The sequence below is a fragment of the Plasmodium coatneyi genome, chromosome 3 (genome assembly GCF_001680005.1).
Source record: "Plasmodium coatneyi strain Hackeri chromosome 3, complete sequence".
Lineage (NCBI taxonomy): Eukaryota > Apicomplexa > Aconoidasida > Haemosporida > Plasmodiidae > Plasmodium > Plasmodium coatneyi.
In genome coordinates, this window is record NC_033558.1 from 733146 (window position 1) to 754144 (window position 20999).

General features: G+C 43.9%; 7 protein-coding genes across 7 annotated transcripts; 4 read left to right on the forward strand and 3 right to left on the reverse strand.

Annotated features, from left to right (window-relative positions):
* Positions 1-81: 81 nt before the first annotated feature.
* Positions 82-1775, forward strand: PCOAH_00005410 (Uncharacterized protein; the record flags this gene model as incomplete). Its single annotated transcript, XM_020057352.1, has 2 exons — positions 82-194; positions 314-1775. 2 exons carry the CDS (start codon positions 82-84, stop codon positions 1773-1775), a joined length of 1575 nt encoding a protein of 524 aa, XP_019912823.1.
* Positions 1776-2493: 718 nt separating this feature from the next.
* On the forward strand, positions 2494-4942 carry PCOAH_00005420 (Uncharacterized protein; the record flags this gene model as incomplete). Its single annotated transcript, XM_020057353.1, has 8 exons — positions 2494-2639; positions 2817-2895; positions 3097-3162; positions 3252-3282; positions 3406-3475; positions 3659-3762; positions 3891-4062; positions 4215-4942. Coding segments are annotated over 7 exons (1242 nt in total), but the record flags the coding sequence as incomplete, so codon positions are not given.
* A 544-nt stretch (positions 4943-5486) lies between these two features.
* On the reverse strand, positions 5487-6977 carry PCOAH_00005430 (Uncharacterized protein; the record flags this gene model as incomplete). The annotated part of the gene is made up of 1 exon (XM_020057354.1): positions 5487-6977. One exon carries the CDS (start codon positions 6975-6977, stop codon positions 5487-5489), a length of 1491 nt encoding a protein of 496 aa, XP_019912874.1.
* Positions 6978-9080: 2103 nt separating this feature from the next.
* On the reverse strand, positions 9081-10243 carry PCOAH_00005440 (Polypeptide chain release factor 2; the record flags this gene model as incomplete). The annotated part of the gene is made up of 4 exons (XM_020057355.1): positions 9081-9209; positions 9385-9484; positions 9753-10027; positions 10157-10243. 4 exons carry the CDS (start codon positions 10241-10243, stop codon positions 9081-9083), a joined length of 591 nt encoding a protein of 196 aa, XP_019912962.1.
* Positions 10244-11790: 1547 nt separating this feature from the next.
* PCOAH_00005450 (Replication factor a related protein) lies at positions 11791-15231 on the forward strand (the record flags this gene model as incomplete). The annotated part of the gene is made up of 1 exon (XM_020057356.1): positions 11791-15231. The coding sequence occupies one exon, from the start codon at positions 11791-11793 to the stop codon at positions 15229-15231; it is 3441 nt and encodes a 1146-aa protein (XP_019912934.1).
* A 1330-nt stretch (positions 15232-16561) lies between these two features.
* PCOAH_00005460 (NAD(P)-binding protein/reductase) lies at positions 16562-17928 on the forward strand (the record flags this gene model as incomplete). Its single annotated transcript, XM_020057357.1, has 2 exons — positions 16562-16781; positions 16901-17928. 2 exons carry the CDS (start codon positions 16562-16564, stop codon positions 17926-17928), a joined length of 1248 nt encoding a protein of 415 aa, XP_019912796.1.
* Positions 17929-18357: 429 nt separating this feature from the next.
* Positions 18358-20214, reverse strand: PCOAH_00005470 (DNAJ protein; the record flags this gene model as incomplete). Its single annotated transcript, XM_020057358.1, has 1 exon — positions 18358-20214. One exon carries the CDS (start codon positions 20212-20214, stop codon positions 18358-18360), a length of 1857 nt encoding a protein of 618 aa, XP_019912987.1.
* Between the last annotated feature and the right edge of the window lie 785 nt (positions 20215-20999).

Below are 20999 nucleotides of genomic sequence, written 5' to 3' on the forward strand. Positions count from 1 at the left end.
CATGTATAGTGAGGTGAGAGTCTCCAACCCTCCTGCCCCCTTTTGTGTAAACCGCACGGTGCACACTTCACTTTTGCAAAGATGATTAATAAGGTGGTCTGGTTGGTAGCTCACCTTTATTTGTGCGCAGCGTACATTACAGATGTGAATGAGGATTTTCGTCCGACGAAACTGCACGAAGGAGACCGGCACAGGTGAGGGTACCCGTGAGTTGCAGTTAGAGCGCCGTTTCTCTAACGTGCATATATTTTTTGCTCAGCAGTTAATCCCCTAAATGTATGCTTTTTTAATCCCCGTCATCCCCACCTTTTAGCAGCCACCCCCCGGTTCTCATAGAGTGCTTCTCCAGCAATTGCAAAGAAGGCAGTAGGAGTAGACATGTCAGTGAGGGGTTGACGAAGATACGGGAAGAATTCTTTAGCGAGTCGGATCAAAGAAATGAGGATGGGGGGAAGGGGTCCTTCGTCACGACTCACGCGAAGGACGAGCAGGAAATGTGCGACGGAAAGTGGGGACTGCAGAAAAATCAGCTGATTATGCCGAACGGCGACGGCGTCGATAGTAGCGTGCTGAGTCGGGGGAACAAGACGTACTACGAGAAAATGCTGATGCACCTGTTTAGTTTGGCCATCCTCCTCTACAGCAACAAGTCCTACTTGGAAAAAATGGCCAGCCAACTCCCCCAAGAGCACTACCTATGCTACAAAGACCTGCAGCAAAACATGAACCGCATATATGAAAATAACTTCACCCAAATGTATGAAGAGTTTTTTCACCTTGAAGAAAAAGAAAAGCTAATTGAGCAAAGAGGAATTGAAAAATATTACTACGCCTTTAACCGCATGGTGTACACGTTGCAGTTTTTCCTTTATGAAATTTTACAGAAGGAGGATGCTCTACACCGAAGCTTTGAGTCCTTACCTGTAGAATATGGATTGCAAAGAAACGAACTAGTAGACACCGTTACCAAGTCGACTCCAAGTCATATGGATGATATTTATTTTAAAACGTATAAGTTCTTTGACTCCATGTGCTCCTGTCTGGATTTATCCTCCTCCTTTAACTTTACCTACGTCGGCAAGAAGATGCCTAAAAACCTGAACGAAGAGGGAAGCTTCCACAGAAAAATCCCCTTGGAAATGAAAAAAATAAATGAGTACATAACCAACACACATAACAACATAGTGGAGTACATAAAGGATTTAAGTTCCTATTTCAAAAAATTTTTTGATTATGCCGCTGGGGAAAATCTATTTTGCGAGCCTGTGTTGTATTGCTATTCACTCTTTTTGGACTACTACCTATCGACGATGGATCAACTAATGGTCTACCTGAACCTTCACTTAAAACACCCCATCAATAAGGAATCGCAAGAAAGCCTCAGCCATATATACAAAGAAATAAAAACGCATGCAGATAATTTGGGGTGCACTATGCGATCCTTCTTCTTTAAGAAGAATATTAAATCCGACCCCGAGTTGTCCATCATTTCTTTTTTCACAGATTCTAATTTTAGGCATCGGCTAGTAGATAAGTATAACAACGAAAAGTACGCCAATTTTATTTCCCTCATGTTAAGCATCCTTGGCTACCTCCGCGTCCTCGTGGCTTCCATCACTTCCCTTGTCACGCTGCAAACGGTGTACGCCCTTCTGGTGGACACCGAAAATGGGGACATCAAATATGTCGACGCTGTGAAGGCTCTCAGTTACCTCACCAAGTACATCTCGCACAGCAGCTCCCTTTTCGCTGCCGTTCGGAAGGAGAAGAACTAGCGGAACGTCATCACGGCGGGCATGCAGCCCAACTAAGGGCAGAAAACACCATTTGTGGATTCGTGCAACTACATATTTCCACCCAAACGCGTGTGTACACGTGTGTACGCGCTTATTTGACACACGTATGTTCGTACGTATGTATAAACACTGTTCATTTTGTAAAAGAAATTTTGTCTATACGGATTTTTCCCCCATTTTGTTTACATCATGACTGCTTTACTCTTTTTTTTTTTTTTTGTCAATTTATGTGTAGTTATTTTTGTAGCAATTCCTAAGTCATATTTAGGTGTGGGCCCGTAAGTACACATTTGTATTATGCGTCCATAGCTATGCCTCTTTTTTTTTTTTTTTTTTTAAATCACCACGCGCTGCTTTTAAATGGCAGAAGAGGTAGAAGAGAAGAAAAAAAAAAAAGACAAAAAATGAAGGCAAAACAAGCCTACTCCCTTCTTCTCATCATGCTTACCTGAAGGAACAACTAACATTTTTTCATTTTTAAAACGGTTTTTGCGATCGCCGCAGTTGTTAGCGGTATGCGATTGTGGTCATATCTTTGCACGTGTTGAAGATCCCCTTTCTTTTGCGGCCGTTGTGTTTTGTCCCCCCCCCGTCTGCGTGCTCCGCAAGACTATTTCGTAGCCACAGCGACGTATTTTGGTATGGACCTCAAAACAAGGGAAAAAAAAAAAATCTTATCCTCTCGTTAAACATGGGCCCATGAAGTACAAATCGTGTGAAGCGAAGTTTCAAACATTTTTTTTAATACACAAAGGGGGGCGAAAAATGTGACATCCAGTGTCGCTCCACCGGCTCATGCTACGTAAGCACGACGTTGCAATAGTTCCCTTCTTCCATTCATAAGTACGAACATAATGAGGGCCGCCTGTTACAGTCGAGGGAGCGCAGCCTAAATTTGGCCCCACTGCTAAAATGACTTGTCTGAAAAATAAAACTCAGGTCTCCTTTTCATTGTTCATGCATTATGAATTTCCCTTGTGGTGTCTTCAAAATAATGTTTTTTTTCGCATTTCATAACAGATATAAAAATGGATGGTGGAGAGGATGAGGGGGCGACGGAGGAAAACATACCCGTCGTGATTTTGGACCCGGGGTCTTGGTAAGCGCGCAGGGAAAAACAAAAACATCAGTAGGCTGCGGCGGATCTGTAAACGCCGAAAAGGGTAGACAACAAAAAAAACGGCACCATAATATTTACCCCATTTGTGTGGTCCCAGTACTTAAACCATATCTCACCCGTTCGTCCCTTAAAAATGTCTCCACTCGCCTACTTACCCACACCTGTTTGTTCATCCCGTAGGACCATCAAAATGGGAGTCGTTACGGAGGAAATGCCAACTCTGCAAATCCCTTGTTTATATGTAGAGTATGATTTGGTCAAGCGCCCTGTGTGTGTGCACGGATATACAAACACATATATATTTTATTATTATTATTTTCTTCTTCTTTTTGCAGGAGAGTTTTTTCCAATTCGAGGGAGGTGAAAGTAGGGAGAGAGGCAGCCATCCGATGATTGATCCTCCAGATAGGATATGTGGGAATGCACATTCGGCTTATCACGAGTGTACATTTTCACGCATGCACGCAATGGGCCCGTTCCATCACACAGTTCGGACTCGAGGCAGTCGAAGAATACACTCGAGCTAAATATCAAGCAGCCAAACTGGAAGGCGAGGAAGGTTACACCCCCAATGAAATAACTACTACGTCCAGTTGAAAAAAAAAAATAAGAGAAAAAAAAGAAAAAGATTGATCGGTCTTCAATAAACGAATGGACATGCGCCTACATATAGACCTAACCATTTGTATTCCCTCTTCGACACCTCTGCACACGTTCCCCCGAAATTGAACCCCTTGTCCAGGCGACGAACTGCTAAATGTGAAGATGACGTTTTCTGACCCTCGGCATCCCTTGAGCTCGAACGACTTCACAGATTTGTTCCAAGTGTACAACTTCCTGGTGAAGGTAACGGAAAAGAGGGAGCTTCCCACGGGAACACATGAACACACACATATGTATGTGTTCCCTCTGTGGGGATTCCCCCCAATCGCTTCGCCAGCACAATTTTTACCCCTTTCGTCCTACAAAAACAGAGACTAAATATAAGAACAGACGACTACAACTTGCTCGTCGCCATTCCAGAAAAAGTGGAAAAGTTGTTCATAACTAACATGCTCAACTGGGCATTCAAGACTCACCAATTCGCATCGATATCCTTTATTTACAACTCTCTCGCGGCGTCCTACTACTACGGACTGAAAACAGGTTCGCAAAAAGGGGGAAAGTTGAATTGCGGCTTCTCTGCTGTTAGGGGTGCTTCGATTTGATGACACCTAATTCAATTGACATTAGCACATAGGATTGTCAACTGCCCAACTTGATTCCTTTTTCGTTTCACCTCCCTCCCATCCGCGAAGCCCTCGTTGTAGACTTAGGCGAAAGAGGAAGCAGAGTATCCCCCGTCGCGGAAAATCACGGGGTTTTCCTTGACAGCGCGAAGAGCTGCGAAATAGGAGGACACCTAATAACTAAATACATTTCCAATTTTGTTAAAGTAAAGGATAACCATGTTGACTACACTCTTGTGCAAAATTATAAAGAGTTAAAAAGTTACATAAGTCTAGACATTGACCGGAGCATAAAAATGAACAGCGATTGTAATGGCTTGTTGAAGCCTTATAGAATTCCATACAGTAATATTTACATAGACCCCAAGGCTGAAATATTAAGCCATGAAATTTATTTTCAGCCTGACTTTTTAGCGCACTTACCTGGATATTACTACAAGCAAAACGTAGTGCCATTAAGTCAGCTAATTTTCGAGTGTGTATGTTCCTGTCCAATGGATTTGCGAAAACAATTGCTGAACAACATTGTTTTGATTGGCGGTGTATCAGATTGTGTCAACATGCGCGAACGGTTACATAAAGAGTTGGTCAATATCTTGCGGCTTAAAAATTACAGTGAAAATACAAAAGTGCACATAAAAAATGAATGCATGTCTAACATAGCCGCTTACCTAGGCTGCAGAAAGTACGGGAAAGCCATTTACCACAATAAAAATAAATGGGTTACACGGGAGGATTACTTCGCGACGGCTAACGCGAAGGTGGTACATAGGCTTTTGATGTGGGCTAACGTTTTGTAGAGGCCTTGGAAGTGTCCGCCCCGGCTTGGGGAGGTGGAGACATGGTAGATGCCATACACGCATTTTGTTAAAATGGTGTCACTGCTTTTTTTGGCGTTGTTATGCTACCATTTTTTTTTTTTCCCATATGGCTAGCTTGTTCAGGTAAAAAGTTACATTTTTTTTTTTTTTTCCAGCTATCTAAAAACGTAACACAGTTCGCAAAATTGAACGGCAGTTTTGCGCAAAAACTGGCGTGAAATTTGCATCTTTACAGTTTGCTTTTTTTTGTTGTTTTTCAAAATACTTGCACATGCTGAGAATGGCATGTGAAGATAAAGACTTTATTCAAAACAAGAGGGGTATAAACTGCGGTGCACACGGTGGGTTAAATAAATATAAATGTAAACATATATGCATGTGCATACGTTTCACAGATGGGTAAGTGAACGGGGTGGGGCCAAACATGCATGCACATTGTTGTGCACACAGCAACGCACAAAAAAAAGTCTGTCCCCAATTGTGCACGTCCCCCGATGATCACTCGCGGGCCCACGCAGAATCATAAAAAGAAGATGGAGTCACTCTTGTAAAACTTGTTCAAGCCGTTCGTCTTCACATTCAAATCCAAGTTGTATTTTTTCATGACGTCGATATAGGACTTGTATCTGCTGTAGTCCTGGTTGCTCTCTTTTTTTTTCAAAACATCAAGCTTCTCACATTTAGACGTGGCTCTATTTTCAAGCGGCAATTTCTGCTTAAAAATGTAGGCAATTTTTCTATTGATAGCTTCCGACCCATCTGGAAGCACTAAATTGTTGTACTCATTTAGCTCAGGTTTTGTGTATCCAAACTGTTCCAGGGCTTCATATATAGTTTCATGGTTGATGTTTTTGCTCAGTTCTTCCTCCTTCACTTTGTAGTCATCGCTGTTATTGTCGCTTTCGCTTTTGTATTCGTTATCGAGTTGGGCTTTAGCTTCCCGCGCGGTCTGATCAGAACCCGTTGAGGGATCCTCTTCCCCGCTTTTCTCCGCGCTGCGGTGACATTTGGACTCTATTTGGTTGTTCCTCTTCTTGTGCAGCAGGCACAGAAGCAACTCCTTGTCCTCCTTATTAGTAATGTACCTATTTAACAGATCAACGTACGACTTTGAGAAATCGTAATATTTTTGAATGAAAATAAAAAAGTCTGCATGCAGTTTGGTGTGACTCTTGCAGATCATATGGGACTGTAATGATTTGACGCACTTGGAATGGCGAAAACAGTAGATGCAGATGTTCTCTTCGTAAATTTTCTTCCCTATGGTCAGAAGAATCTTCTTCAAATTGGTAACGTACTTCAAATCAGGGATGTAAAAAGTATAATTATCATTCATGTGTTTTATATTTTCTTCTACTGAATTAAAAATTCTGTTATCGAAGAAGCACACCAAGGGATTGTCATATTTTACATTTTTGGTCATTAAAACATCTTCCTTCGTTGCGTATTTAACTTTTTGCCCTTCGCAATTGTTGCTCGTATAGCTGCCTCCGTTGTTCGCCTTTTTGCCGCTACACAGTTCTGCGTTACCTTTTTTTTCCTTTTTTTTCTTCCCATTGCTCTGCTTCTTATGTGCGCAGTGGTTGCTGCTAGCGGGGTCTCCTCCACTAAGAGGGTCGTTGCCGCTGACGGGACTTCCTCCCCCTTTGGTCAAGCTGTGCACCTTCTCGTTAAAGGTCACTTCATTGACGGCATTCAAATTTAGAAGCTTCCTCTTCAAATTGTACTTATGCCACTCGGATTTAAAGTGGTACCGAAAGAACGAGTAGTTGTATATCTGTATATTGCATGTGTAACAGTTGTATATTTTTTTATTCAAGTCACTATTCTCAATGTAAATATTCACTTGGTCCTTATGGTACATGTTGATGGTAGAGTTGCTACTCTTGTTGATGTATTCCTGCACAATTACGTCCTCCTTTTTCATATTGTAAATGTTTTTTATATCCGTTAGTTTATTCCCTGTCCGATTGTCCTCCATGTAGACTACTTTGGGGTGAGCGTCCTCCATTTTGGCTCTTCGGAAAGGAAATAGATAGGATGGTATGGTAGTAAGATGGGTGTGGTGAGAAAGGGAAATGGTCGCTTTTTGTATAGTACTGGTTTTGTTAGCAGAGGTGTATTAACTCCTGCGTGCATACTTTTGCGCATGTGCGATGGTGTTTGTTTGGGTTCCCTCGCCTGAACTTCTTCGCGTTCACTTCACTGGGTAAAATATTCCTGTGCGCTATGCCGTCCGGTGGACTAAATGTTTCTATCCTGACAGGCAATTTTTTCCGCGTCCAAGTTGCTTTCCCTGTTAAGCTATATTTTGGTTGCCCTTCACACTTGTCTTCTTCGCGAAGATATGCATACAGGGGTGCCAGGGGACGCGCGATAGAATACGATCTGCGCAGTAGTGACATACAAACGGCGCGACCCCTCTGAGTGCACCGCTTTTCACATGCATATATGCTCCCACACGAAGATGATGACATTTCACACAAACTCAGCCGCGCTAATTGTGCAAAAAAAACTGCCCCTCAGTGCGTCTTCACAAAAGTACAAGTATTTCCTCGCACCACCATGTGGGATGCGCCTTCCCAAAGTTAACAATTCGATTCGGTGACGAAAATGCTTCGCTCCGCTTTTTGTTAAAAAAAAATATATTCTTTGAAAACGGAGCGATATTAAATACGTATAAACAATTTTTTAATCATTATATTGTAAAGCAGTTTTTTTCTTCCCAGGAGACGGGGATGCAACAGCAGGTGGGGAAGCGAAGCAAATGCAGCGGGGAGGGGATGAAACTGCGCCAACAGAAAGCAAAGTCATGCAATGATATATGAGTGGACGCCCCAGTTTAAAGGCGATTTAAAAAAGAAAAATACTTTTCAAAGGGGCGAGTACCAGATCGTGCCATCCTACAGGATAAAAGTAGCACGGAATACGAAAAAGGCGATTTAAAAAGGAAAAAAAAAAAAATAGGAATGGCCCAACTTCGCCGGAATTATAAAAAAAGGAAGAAAAAAAAATATATATATATATATATTTAATGACTCCACAGTGCTGTTCTTCTTTTCTTCCTTCGGGGGAGGGCCAAATCACCGCTCCAACGTGAAACATAAAGCAAAGCGTACTTCTACGGCAAAATGGTTATGCGCATTACGTAAATGCGCGTTGGTATACTTTCGTCGACCGCGCGGAAGGTGAGGAAATATTTTCTTTCCCCGCCAGTATTGCTGTGCGCTTTTTTTCCGTGGCATAGGCTCTTCTGCCGCCTACGCTGCGTCGCATTTTTTTATTTTAATTTTTTCATGCACAAAACTGTTATCCATTTTTGTGAGTGTATTATTCGCATGCATGGAGTAAAAACGAAAAATTAAAAAGGACATTTCGCCGTAATTCGCTCGAAGGGACTTTTGACCCATATCTGCAATTGTACTCGCGCGTAAAGAGGAATTTATAAATTTTCCTGAGCGACATTGCACAAAAGGAAAAAAAAAAAAAAAAAAAAAAAAAAAAAGCGTAATTTTTTCCCTTTTTCATTTGATCCCTTGTGGCAAAAAAACTTAACGTGATGAAAAACGCGACGTGATTTACAAAACGTACTTGTGTGGATGTACCTTTTTGTGAAAGCATGACCCATCTTTGAACTGCTTTATTTTTTGTTGCCGCATGAGGGGAAAAAAACCACCTCCTCATGAAGTGAAAATCATATTGTGTCTGCCGCAAAATAGAGGCCGTAAGTGCATACCTTGCGGAGGGGGGCTAAACGCATGACGCGGAACTCTGAGTGAAGATGTGAATATGTCCCTATACAACAGACACGTGGCTAACACCTTTTGCGATTCGCTTTTTTGTCTTGCCCCATTTGATCATTCGAAACGGCATCATAACACCACCAGTGGGTGGGGGTGAAGATCGACTGGTGGGTCAAATAGTCCCAACGTAAATTTCGAAAAGGGTAAAAATAAAGCCACGAAGAAGTGTATGTTCATTGAAGGGACAGAATTGGGAGATAAAATTCACCTCATGCAAACGCTGTCAGAGGGAGGAAACACCATTTCAACGAGTTATACACGCGCTTGGGCGAAAGGACCAAAAAAATAAATGACACGTGGTTGAAGAAATTTCAACCAATGTCATCCTCATAGCGAAAACTCTTTTGCCGATTGCTTTTCACCTCCGATCTGCGTTTCTTATAATTTATTGACTCCCTCTTTTCCCTATCCGTCGGTTTTAATACTCTTCGCTTTTCCTTCTGCGGGTGTGGTTTTTGAAAAAAAAGAAAAAAATTATGTGCTTGGCTTGCCATGCCATTATATAAGAGGGGGTGAACAAACGTAAAACATTCACCGGACATGCAGACAATTCACACAACTGCGACCATCTTAAATGCTCGGGCAAAAGGGAAGAACGTGTGTGGTAAGACTTACTTCAATTTCGTGAATAATAGCATCCTCCAGGTTGTCCCTGATGGACGTAATTTTATCGTACAGCAACTCCCGTGCGTATATTCTGTTCTTTTGTAAACACCTGCGTGCCGGTGGAGGTAGCCAAAAAAAAATTATGAACAGGAAAAAAAAAAAAAAAAAAAAAAAAAAAAACACGTAAATGTATATATATATACACACGCATACACATACATATTCGTGATAAACAACGGAGGCGTAAAAAGAGTTGGGAATAAATGGCTAAGACGGGAGATGCAGCGCAGCCTGTCTCACAATTCCAAAGGAAAATTATCAAAGTTGCTTTTGTTCATTTTTCACGCATTTTTCTTTTCCCCGTTCGTCCTCCTAACCTGTACTTGTGGCACTTGATTACTATTTTCTCCCCCTTCCCGCTGTCATATCTTATCATGACGCAGTTATTCGTTTTGTTAACCTTCTGCCCGCCTTTTCCTGTGCCCTTGACGAAAGTTTCTTCGATGTCCTTTGGGAACACTCCTATGCCTTCTAACTTTTTTCTTATCAGTTCGAATTTGTTTTGGGATGGCTTGTTCAGGTGGAGACACAGTCGGCTTGTGGGTTTAGTGCACTGTGCGAATTTCTGCTGAGCGCAAATGAAGCTTGGATACTGAAAGGGGTGGAGGAGGAGATTGGACGAATGGGAAAAGGTACATACGTATTCGTGTTAACCATCTTGTTGGTCGAACCACCCGAGGGGGGTAAGGTCCTTTCCATTCGTGTAATCCAGTTGGAGTACCTTCACAAAATTTTCTTGCCAATGTATAGTGCTGACACGAGTAAGCAAGCTTAAAAGAAGCAGGAGGAGGGTGCGGCTGGGCGGCATTATAAATCTCTACCACCGCGAGCCTTCGGTGGGATCGCCCTGAGGAGGGATTACCACCAAATGGGGGAAGATCCCACTTTAGCGGAGACCACTCCAAATTATTTGTAAACACGGAGAGGAAATTCTTGTCGAGGTGTCATTGAGCTTGAGCATCCACCTCACGACGTGTTCATTTGCTCCTCTAATTGGTGACCTGCGTTTTTTGTTGCGCGCACCCTGTTGGCGGATCCCTCGGGGGATACCATACCTACTTAGAGTTCGCGCACCGGGGGTCTTTCTCAACGAACTCTTGGGTGGAGGGCAACACGATACTTGTCCAAGCGAAGGGCAGCAAAGCGAAGTGTATCTGCAATGCCGCTCCCATCCAGCTTCACTCCCCTCTTGACCGACTCTGCATGAAAGCCCATCCGCGGTTGCAAAGAGTGAACGCCAGTCTACCCCAGTTGGTGTGCCTATCCCTCAGTTAGTTCCCACTCCTAAGGAAAATATTTTCTATTAAGAAAAACCGGTTATAGTAGGTAACAAATTTAAAGAGGAAAAATTGGCAAAATGGCAAGTATATGAAAAGCACCTTCCTCTCTGTTCTCCTAAAAAAGGCGACACACTTTTCCCCGTCATTCCTTTCACGTACATATGTATATGTGTATCATGAGGAATGAGCATACACAGGAGGTGGAGAGGTTTTTCTCATATGTTTTTTAAAAAAAAAAAAAAAAAAAAAAAAAAAGTTACTACCTGAATAGCGACTCAGTCGAGAAAAGGCAAAGGCCACGTTCAGAAACTCCAAATGGGGTAAAGAAAAAAAGCAGTAAGAAAACGGAACCCCGCCCAGCCAGGAGAAAGCCATTTTTTTTTTTCTGCTGCGAATTTATTTTCGAAGGAATATCCTCATTTATGGAGAGTAATGTATGCTGCCGCCGCCTCCTTTTTTTTTTGTTTCTCTTTTAAGGTCACTTTAATGGTTCGTGCGTATGCATGGATTGAAGTATGTATGTGCGTTTGAGTGTACGCGTGAAAGTGTGCGAGCTGGTTTAAAATCACCCACTTGGGCAGTGGCACGCCCACTCATAACTGCACATGTATGTACACCCCCCCAAATGCCGTTGCTTGAAGAAAAGGGAAACCAAGTGGGGTACGCGAAAGGGGAATAAGACATTTATGTTCCACGCCTTTTTTCCCCTTTTCACGCGATAAAAGGAGATGGTTGAACAACACTAGGTGGAAGCTTTTGTGGATTCTTTCCCCCTCTTGATCCCTCTCAAGTGTACATTTCTTAAATACGTTGTGTACATTCATTTAAATCGCGCGATAGTTGTGTGTGCATTTATTTACATGTGTGTGGTTGGGCAAGTGCTGTAGTATGCGCTTCTACGAACGGCGCCGATGTCCGAGGAATGCCCCGTGGGATGAGTGCACACCCTGGTGGGGAAGTGTAGAGCTGGAGTCCACCCCGTCGGCGCCAGAATCACCACTGCTCAACAAATTGGACAATCGAAACACCACCCATCCACACACACATATATATACATACAGCAGTGTGAGCCAAAATGAATAGGAACGAAGAAATTCTGTCCAAGGCGACGCCGGACTTTATCTACAAATTTTTTACAGAAACCAAATCAGAGGAAATGTTAGCCTTGTTGAACAAACAGGTGACGTTATTATGTTTCAGTCAAATGAATGCAGGGGCCAATCAGATTTTCTTAAAAGTAATAGATGGAACCATCCCACCGCAGTACTATGCCATTGTACACGTGGGGGTGGATGAAGCAACCATGCCCACTACACCCATCTCCTATGTAAAAAAATTAATACTTATAGAAAATTTTTCCATCACAAATTACTATGGGAAACTTTTCATATTAACAAAAAAAATTAGAGTGCTTATGAGTGTAGACTATTTTGACATTGAGGACCTGTTTAGGAGGTACCAACTGCAGAGTATCTCCTACCTCCTAATGAATACAAAAGGTGAGAACCCCTCTAAGGATGGGGGATCTAGACCTGCCAGCGAATACAATGGAGAAGGGCAAGCCAGAACGAGCAGCATGATTTCCCGCTATTCAAGTGAATACGGAAATGAGGGCAAAACGAGGGAGTGTAATTACTACCCCCGTGGAGGGAGTGCAGCAGCAACAACAACAACAGCTGCAGCAGCAGAATACAGTAGTAATGTCATTCCGGGAGACAGCTATTCCAAATTGAGGGATCGCCAGGAAGGGGACACCCGACCTGACTATGACAGGTGTCAAAGAGTGTCGGGGGAAAGTTTGATCAGGGAACCGATGGCCAAGAATGGCAGTGCTGCATATGGGGAGAGACAGCCCTACGGGGATAAACCCCCTTACGTGGAGAGGTCACCCTATAGGGAACCGCCCGTTGGAAGGGACACCCCGCAGATTTACCACCACGGTAGAATGGCAGAAGATAATGGAAGGGGGAAGCAATTCCCCGAAAGGTTGAGTGATCCCCCCAGCACAGACAAGTTTTCGCAGGGGGAGATTTCCACCAGTCGGGACTATCTCCCTTACGGTGCAAACGAATTGGAAAGGAACCCTCACGAGGTGACATCTACCTCTCACCAAATGTACCCCACTCCGCAGGGGGCGACCCAGCCCTACAACAAGCGAAACAACACCACTGTGTATGATCCAAGCAGTGCAAACAGTGCAAACAGTGCAAATGGTCCAAATGGTGCATATGCAAACAATCACTACAGTAACGGTAAGAGCATGACGCATAACATTGCAGGAGAGCTGAACCATGCCCGAAGCGGCAGCAGCTACGACCTCGGAGTCGGCACTCCCATGGGCTCCAGCGTGTACAGAGAAGAACCCCCTTTGGGGGAAAGCATTAGTAGAAGTGAACCCAAGGCGCGCACGAGCAATCCGAACGGGTATATGTACGAGGGGGAAATGGGGGAGGGATCAATTGGGTCAAGACCAATTGGATCGGGAGGAGCCACCCCCGGGGAGTATAAGGGCCGGTATGCCCACACAGGGAATAACCCAGAGAGAGGCCCCCCCGAAGAGAGGAGCTATTACCAAAATGGCAGGGGAGGCAGCAACATGAGCAAGAACTCAAGCGGGGCGCGTCACTACTACTACCCCCCAAGGGATGCAGAAGAAGGTAATAATTCAAGAAGTGTGGAGGATGAAGCCTATTACGGAAGAGGGGGAAAGCCAAATGAAGTGGGCACGAAAATGACCGATGGGGGGAGAAATGGCCCGCATTACAATGGAGAGGTGGCGAAAATTAATAGGAGCGATGATGCGATACAGGGTAGGTATGTTCCTCCTGAGGGGGCAATCAGTGGAGGAGGTTACAATCACAAGGGGGTGAGCAATTACGGCCCACCCGGCATAGGAACAGGAAGCAGTGATTATAGCGGGAGTGCAAACCGTGTAGCATCAGAACCAAATAAAAAGGCGAGGAACGAAAGTATGGGGAGTCTGCAGGAGACGAAGGAAACACTAAACGATATGGAGGAATACCCGTTGGACAGGAAAAGTGACAACAAAAGCATGCTGAAGGAAAATAGCTCCAGTAGGAATAACAGGAAGGGTGGCCCCTACCAGCAAGGCAACAATCCAGTAATAAAAATTAATGACGGCATTTTAATGCATATAAATAAGCTGTCCCAGTATTCATCCAAGTGGATAATAAAGGCAAGAGTTCAGTTCAAGGACGTGGTGAGAAAATACTACTCAGGCAACAAAGAGGGGAAGGTATTTAGCATCGAGTTGTGTGATGAAGATGGAGAGATAAAAGTAAACTTCTTCGGAAAGGCAGTAGACAAATGGTATGACTACCTCCAATTGGGGAAAATCTACAAAATAAGTAAAGGCTATATCAAAGCAGCGAACAAAAAATTCACCACAGTAAAACATGACTATGAAATTACGCTGGACGAAAATTCCATTATAGAAGTGTTGGAAGAAAATGACAACATCCCTAAATTTATTTATAAATTTACAACTATAGACGCGGTAAAAAATATGAAAATAGGTTCGCTAGTAGATGTAATAGGAGTGGTTTTCAGCTACCAAGAAAGTACGCAAATATTAATTAAGAAAACAGGGCAATATAAAGAAAAGAGGGACATTGTTCTGATAGACGATAGCAAGGAAACTATTAATGTAACTCTGTGGGGAGATCACGCCCTAAACACGGAAGAAGTGTACCTAAGGGATAATAGCATAATATGCTTTAAGAATTTAAAAGTTGGAGAATGGCAAGGAATAAAATTGGAGTCACACCCCAAAACGAAGATTGATGTAAAACCAGACATTGAAAGAGCCCACATGCTAAACACATGGTGGATAAATAACAAACAGAACCTTTACAGCACCGTTAATGTAGGCGCAGGGATATTCCACATGGAGTTACAGAAAACCATTGAAGAAATTAAAAAGGACGTCAATTTAGCTAATGAAGATGCTTTATCAGGGAAAGGAATTATTTTCACAACCTTCGGTTTTATCGACCATATTTATAACTCCATCCCTGTGTATTCGGCTTGTCCAGATTGCAATAAAAAAATGGTTTCAAATGTCGTGGAGGAAGAAGAGGAAGACGTTAATTCGTCTCAAATGATGGAGCAGTCTATGTACTGTTCCAAGTGCAACAAAAATAACACCCCCATATATAGCTACTTCATAAACCTTAAAATTACAGATAATACGGATTCCTTGAGGGCTACTGCATTTGCTGGGTGTGCGCGTACTATCATGAATGGTCTGTCCGCCAACGAATTTATGGCCCTCAGGCAGGAGTACGTGACGCAGGAAAATATCGAAAACTTCGACTTGATTGAAAAGGCCAAACTGAATGAGTTTTTTTTCCGCATCAAGGCCTACATGACGTCCCACATGGACGAGCTGAAAAAGAAGTACACCATCGTCGATATCGTCCCGATGAATAAGCTGCTCGTCGACAACTGCAAGTATCTGATCCGGTCCATCCGCAGTTTGACGGAGAAGCAGTGAGGAAGTGCTGAACGTGTTCCGGACGTGGAAGCCAAAGTGCGACCCGTTGAGGGAGGCCTTTCCCCTAGATAGCTGTAAACTACACGCAGAGCTGCTCCATGGGCAGGCACTCTGTCTTCGTGCATGAACGCACGTCCTTCCTTTTTTTCATCAGCCCCTTCTTTGTGTTAAACTTTCGCCAACGCATACAATTCGCTTTTTTTTTCGCCACCTTCCTCGGCATGACCGTGTACATTTACACTGAATGTTCACCCCATGTGTATGATTTAGTCGGGTAAAAAGGAGAAAAAATAAGTAATAATAATAAAATGTAAAAGAGAGGGTACCTTTTCCTTAACAATTTTTTGTTTTATTCTCACTATTTTTCTCTTCTTCGCTATCTTCCCAATTTGAATTTTTTTTTTTTTTCCTTTAACTCAAACTGATGATGCAGTTCACTTTGATTGAGTTTCTGATGTACCAAACTACCGTGGGACAGGCATACTCAACAGCCAGGAATGGTCGCCATTTGGCAAAAGCAAACCGACGGTGCTACTTGAGGAGTGGCTTACCCTGTGAGGAAGTGGGTGGGATGGATTGCCCTGCATGGGGAGCACAAGGTAGAACATCATCTGTGTGCTAAGGATACGTCTAGCGTTCCGCAAGATGGAAGGAACGACTATATAATTGAACAGCGTCGGCCCAAGCGCGGCAACCCTCGTCGATTAGCATTATTTTTAAGGGTGCGCGATTTTGTTGGCGAAGCAAAAGGGGAAAAACATCAACCCCTTATCCATTTCCCCATATCAGCGTACGTTCATGCATGCATTGTTAGCAGGCATGTGTGTTGAGGTACTCCCTGTTGCGGACCCTCCAAAGAACGGTTCGAAGAAGTCCGCTGCAAGTAGCATGGGGGAAAAAACAATACTGCACTGTGTGTAGCCAACCTTATGTTCTTAATGTAGGCCAGGAGAAAAACGCGCCTGCATTAATTGATGACATATTGAATTTGCCAAGTGGCCAAAATTATGCACGAGGAAGTGGAACGGGTGAGAGAATAAAAAATATTTGTTGACCCCCGAGGGAAAACTAACCCGCATGCAAAAGGAGTGGTTTGAATAAAAAGGGGGGAAAATCGGAGATAATACGAAGGAAAAGCGACAACAGAGCGGGGAAAGAAGGAGGAGAAATTCCCCAACCCGTGCAAATACCAAAGCGCAGGTCTGTCAGTGCCACGCATCAGACTCCCAAACAGACGTTCCTATTTTCACGGAAAAGAAGAGTGAGCCGAATAGGCCCGGAATTGTGGTTCCACCTTGCAACTGTTTTCGCACCTCCCACTCTTCCCAACATGCTCGATTACGTGAAGAAGTACATATACTTCGAACTGCTGCTAATTTTGCGGGTGGTGAACTACTACGTTCCGTTAGACAGGTACTTGAATATCGCAGTGATATTCTACCTGACCTTTTTGGGACTCATTTATTTGGCCTTTAAGTTTAGGTACCGTGGGGGTAACGGGTCGAGTGGCGTCAGTTGGGCGTTCGCCGGGAAGCACGTATGTATAGTGGGTAAGTTTTCGCGGATGGTGGCATGATTGTGTTGTACGTGTGATGGGTATGTTCAGTAGGGCCACCTCGCGTGGCACGTGTTCACTTCCCCCTCCAATGTCTTCTTCCCCCTTCTTCAGGTGGGTCCGAAGGCCTGGGCTTGTCGCTGGCCAAGCGAATCGTTCGGGAAAAGCCGAACACCCTAACCATCATGTCGAGGAACACGGCCAAGCTGCGCACAGCAAAGGAAGTCCTACTGCAGGAAGTTAGTAAACAAAATGCCCACAAGGATCCCCTCCAAATAAATATAGTTAAATGCGACATCGGCATGAAGGAATCCATCAATGAGGCCTTCCAAAATGTCCAAACTAATAATAGTATAGATAAGGAAAAGGACCAATGGGGAAACCAATCAATGGGGAGTGTCCAAAGGAGGAATAATCCCCCTCACTCTCAGCAAGAGAGGGGGCAACCCCTAAACGATGTGGATGTCCTCATCTGCAACGCCGCTTACATCTGTACCGAAGAAAATAGTAAACTTCAAATGTACGATTTGCTATACACAGTAAATACAAATATTTACGGCCACATTGATGTTATATCAAGGGTGGTTAAGAATATGAAGCAAAAAAGAAAAGGATTTATTTTGTTCGTTAATTCTGAGGGAGCACTTTATCCCGTTTATGGCTATTCCTATTATTTAATGAGCAAAACATGTCTGTGGACTTATACATATATTTTAGACCAGGAATTAAAACACTATAATATACATTTTTCGAACGCGTTTCTCCCATCCATTCAAACTCCGGGGTACGCACAGGAGAATTTAAAAAAACCTTTTGTCACGAAACGGATTGAGGATTTAACCAGCACTGTGGATTCAGATTATGCGGCTGATAAAGTTGTTCGTAAAGTTAAGGAGGGAAGGAAATTCATTACGATAGATTTTAACGGCTTCATGTTGTCCGTTTTGCACAGCGGCTATAGGAACCCCGAGTCCTACTTTGATTACTTAGTTTGTGTATCATTCTGTGGCGTCTTCGTTTTTGTGTCATCACTGTACAAACTGTATATTGAGCACATAATCCGAAGGAACGTCTTCCGCCCGTTGGAGGGTGTACGCCCTGGGGGGGAATACTACACCGGGGTCTTTTCCCCCTCAATTTGACTGCCAAATTTGGGGTACTTTTACAAACATATTCGTTCGTAAATTCGTTAATGCTTTATTTTTTTCCACCATAGTATATGTTATCATGTGACTGATTAATTTTCACCTGGGAAAGCATTTTCGTGAGTGCTTTCCATAGGTGTGGACGTGTTTCTCCTCCAACCGCCGAAGGCGTCCCATTGGGAGGATCCCCTTTTAAAAGGAAAACTATTTCATCGTTTGTTACTTCACATGGGTGTTTTTTAAAAGCAATAAGAATGGGCACACGCGTAAGTAACACATATACATACACATATAAACGCAGGTGCACGTTACATGTACGTGTGCGCGCCGGGAATGAGCACAATTGGTGCCACATTCGATTGGGTTGGAGGGGTTAAAAACAAAAATGGGGAGAGGGCAACTGCCCAAAGGAAGCAAAGGTGAAGCCTACGTTTTGGGCCTCAACTTGTCTGATATCCATTTCTTGGCATAGGAAAAAGTGGAGGAGGAATTCCCCCCTCTGTCATCCGTCCCGCCTGGCTGGTACGAATCGGCCGACTGGTTACTACCGTTGATTGTGTTATCGGGGGGGACACCTGCACCGGGGGAGTTGCCCTTATTCGCTGTGTCGTCCATCTTATAGGATGAGTTACCTATCTTGTTCGTGTTCACATTGGTACTGGACATGGTGGACTGGTCGAAGTTGCCGATATTCCTTGCAGAGTCTTCCCCATTGGAGTGGGTCGTATTAATATTGTTGTGCAATCGTGTGTCTTTGTTCATCTCTCTGTGTGCTTCTCCACGGTGGGCTTCCCCACCTTGCCTTGTCGATTTCGGAGGGGGCGGCGGGATAGGTACGTTGGAGTCGTTTTTTCCCTCCCAGTTGTTGACGTTGTTCTTTTTTTTTGGTGAAATGGGTGGGGGTTCCGGAACGTGATTCTCCGCTCCCTTGGCAGATCCTGCTTCACGGGAGGTGCTTGCACTGTCCCTACTGCCACTGTTGCCACCATTCATGCCACCACCACTACCGCTGTTACCCAGGTTGGACTTCTCCGCCGTGTCGTCTCTTCCCTGGTTGAGCTCAATTCGGTTGAACTCCTCAATCAACTCGACCTGCCTGGGGGTCAACCTGTCTGGGATTTTCAGACTAAATTTTACTATCAAGTCACCGTTCGTATGCGAGTCCACTTTGCAAGGACCTTTTCCTTTAAGTACTCTCTCCGAGTTTGGATATGTTTTGGGTCTAATGAGGAGATCCATATCTCCATTAAGCGTGGGAACCTTAATCACCCCCCCTAGTAGACACTGCTTCATGGTTAGAGGGACCTCCACATGTATATTATCATCGACCCATTTGAAGATCTTATGCGGTTCGATATTTATAGTAACAAACAGGTGCCCATTCTTCCCACCTCTATAACCTGAGTGTCCCTGGTTTGGTATTCTCATTTGCATTCCCTTCTTAATTCCCGGTGGAATATCTAGGGTAATATTCTTAGTTTGAAATTTCACTCCGCTTCCAGAGCATTGCTTACAAGGGTTGTTAATAATTTGTCCATTGCCTGAGCAGTTTCTACAGGGGACTCCAATGATGATTGGCCCCCTCTCAATTCTTTGGATCCCCGACCCGTTACATACTTTACAAATGGTTAAATTGGTTCCTGGTTTTTTTCCCGATCCGTTACAATTATTACAGGACACCTTTACATTCAAACGGATGTTTTTTTCGCACCCTTTTATTGCCTCCATAAATTTTAGAGTAATCTCCGTTTGTATATCTTCTCCCCTGGTGGAAGTCGTCTTAGAACCAGCCATGTTGCTGAACATCTCGGCAAAATCAGTGAACATGAAGGAGGCATCTCCAAACCCGGAAAAGGCTCCCTCAAAATTAGAGGCTGATCCGGAAGCCCCATGTCCATCGTAATTCATATCATCCGTCATTCCTGTTTTGTCGTAAAATTCCTTCTTCTTCGGATCGGACAAAAGTTCATATGCTGCCGTTATGGAGGCCATTTTTTGCTTTGCATCTGGGGAGGGATTAATATCTGGGTGATACTTCTTGGCCAGCAAGCGAAACTGCTTCTTAATTTCATTCGTCGTGGCGTTACGGGATAATCCCAGCACAGTGTAGGGGTCTTGGTTCAACCATCTCCTCGAGATATTTATGTTCCTCTTGGTGAACTGCCACGGGAGGGTCCCACTTCCGATGACGTTGCCACGCCTGAACACCTGCGTGAATATGGTTCGCTGGAGCAGCAACTTTTCGTTCCACCCCTTCCTTAGTATTCGCAGCGGGGCTACCATCTTGGCATCATGTCAGAGGGGCGAAATGGCGCCAAGGGGGTGCCACTGTACTGTCAGTACGCTAAACGGGGGGCAACCTGCTAGAGATCCTCCAAACGTGTGTACTGCAAATGAAGCAATGTGGTGACTGTTATACCTTTACATTCCCGCGAGGCCGAGGGATACTCCCACGAAGCGCTCCTCAAAATGGGGTGCGGGTGCTAATACACGGGGAGAGGAAGCTCTCCAAACGGAAGTCGCAATTGTGGCTATCTCGTTTCGATTGAATGAACTGCTACAACGCGGGACCCACCTATGTGCTGGCCTGCTAGCAGAGGAGTGATTTTCTTTTTTCCTCAAAAATGGGGCAAACACATACTCAGAAAAAAATAGCTACAACTTCTTGAAGCGCAGGAAAGAGATGTCGCAGGGGTTCCTAGTAGATGTGGCTTTGCAATCCATTTTTTCGCGAAAGCTCCGGCAAAAAGGGAGCATCAAAAATGGGGTAAGCAATGAGAACGAAGCAGAAAAGAGGCCATCCCCTTATGACGAAATGTAACAATAAGCAACTCACCAACGGCGAAAAAAAAAAAAAAAAAAAAAAAAAAAGTGTTTCTCCTTTGTCGCGTATGTATAGCCAATATACACGCTTCGCACCACCCGCATGGCGCTTAACTGTGCCCTACACCATTTTATACTTGGCGTGGTACCGAAAGCCCAGTCAAGATGAATAAAAAGAAGGGAAACAACTAGGCTGCGCTCCTATGCAATACATTTGGGGCGATAACTTTCAACGGGTAAATGCT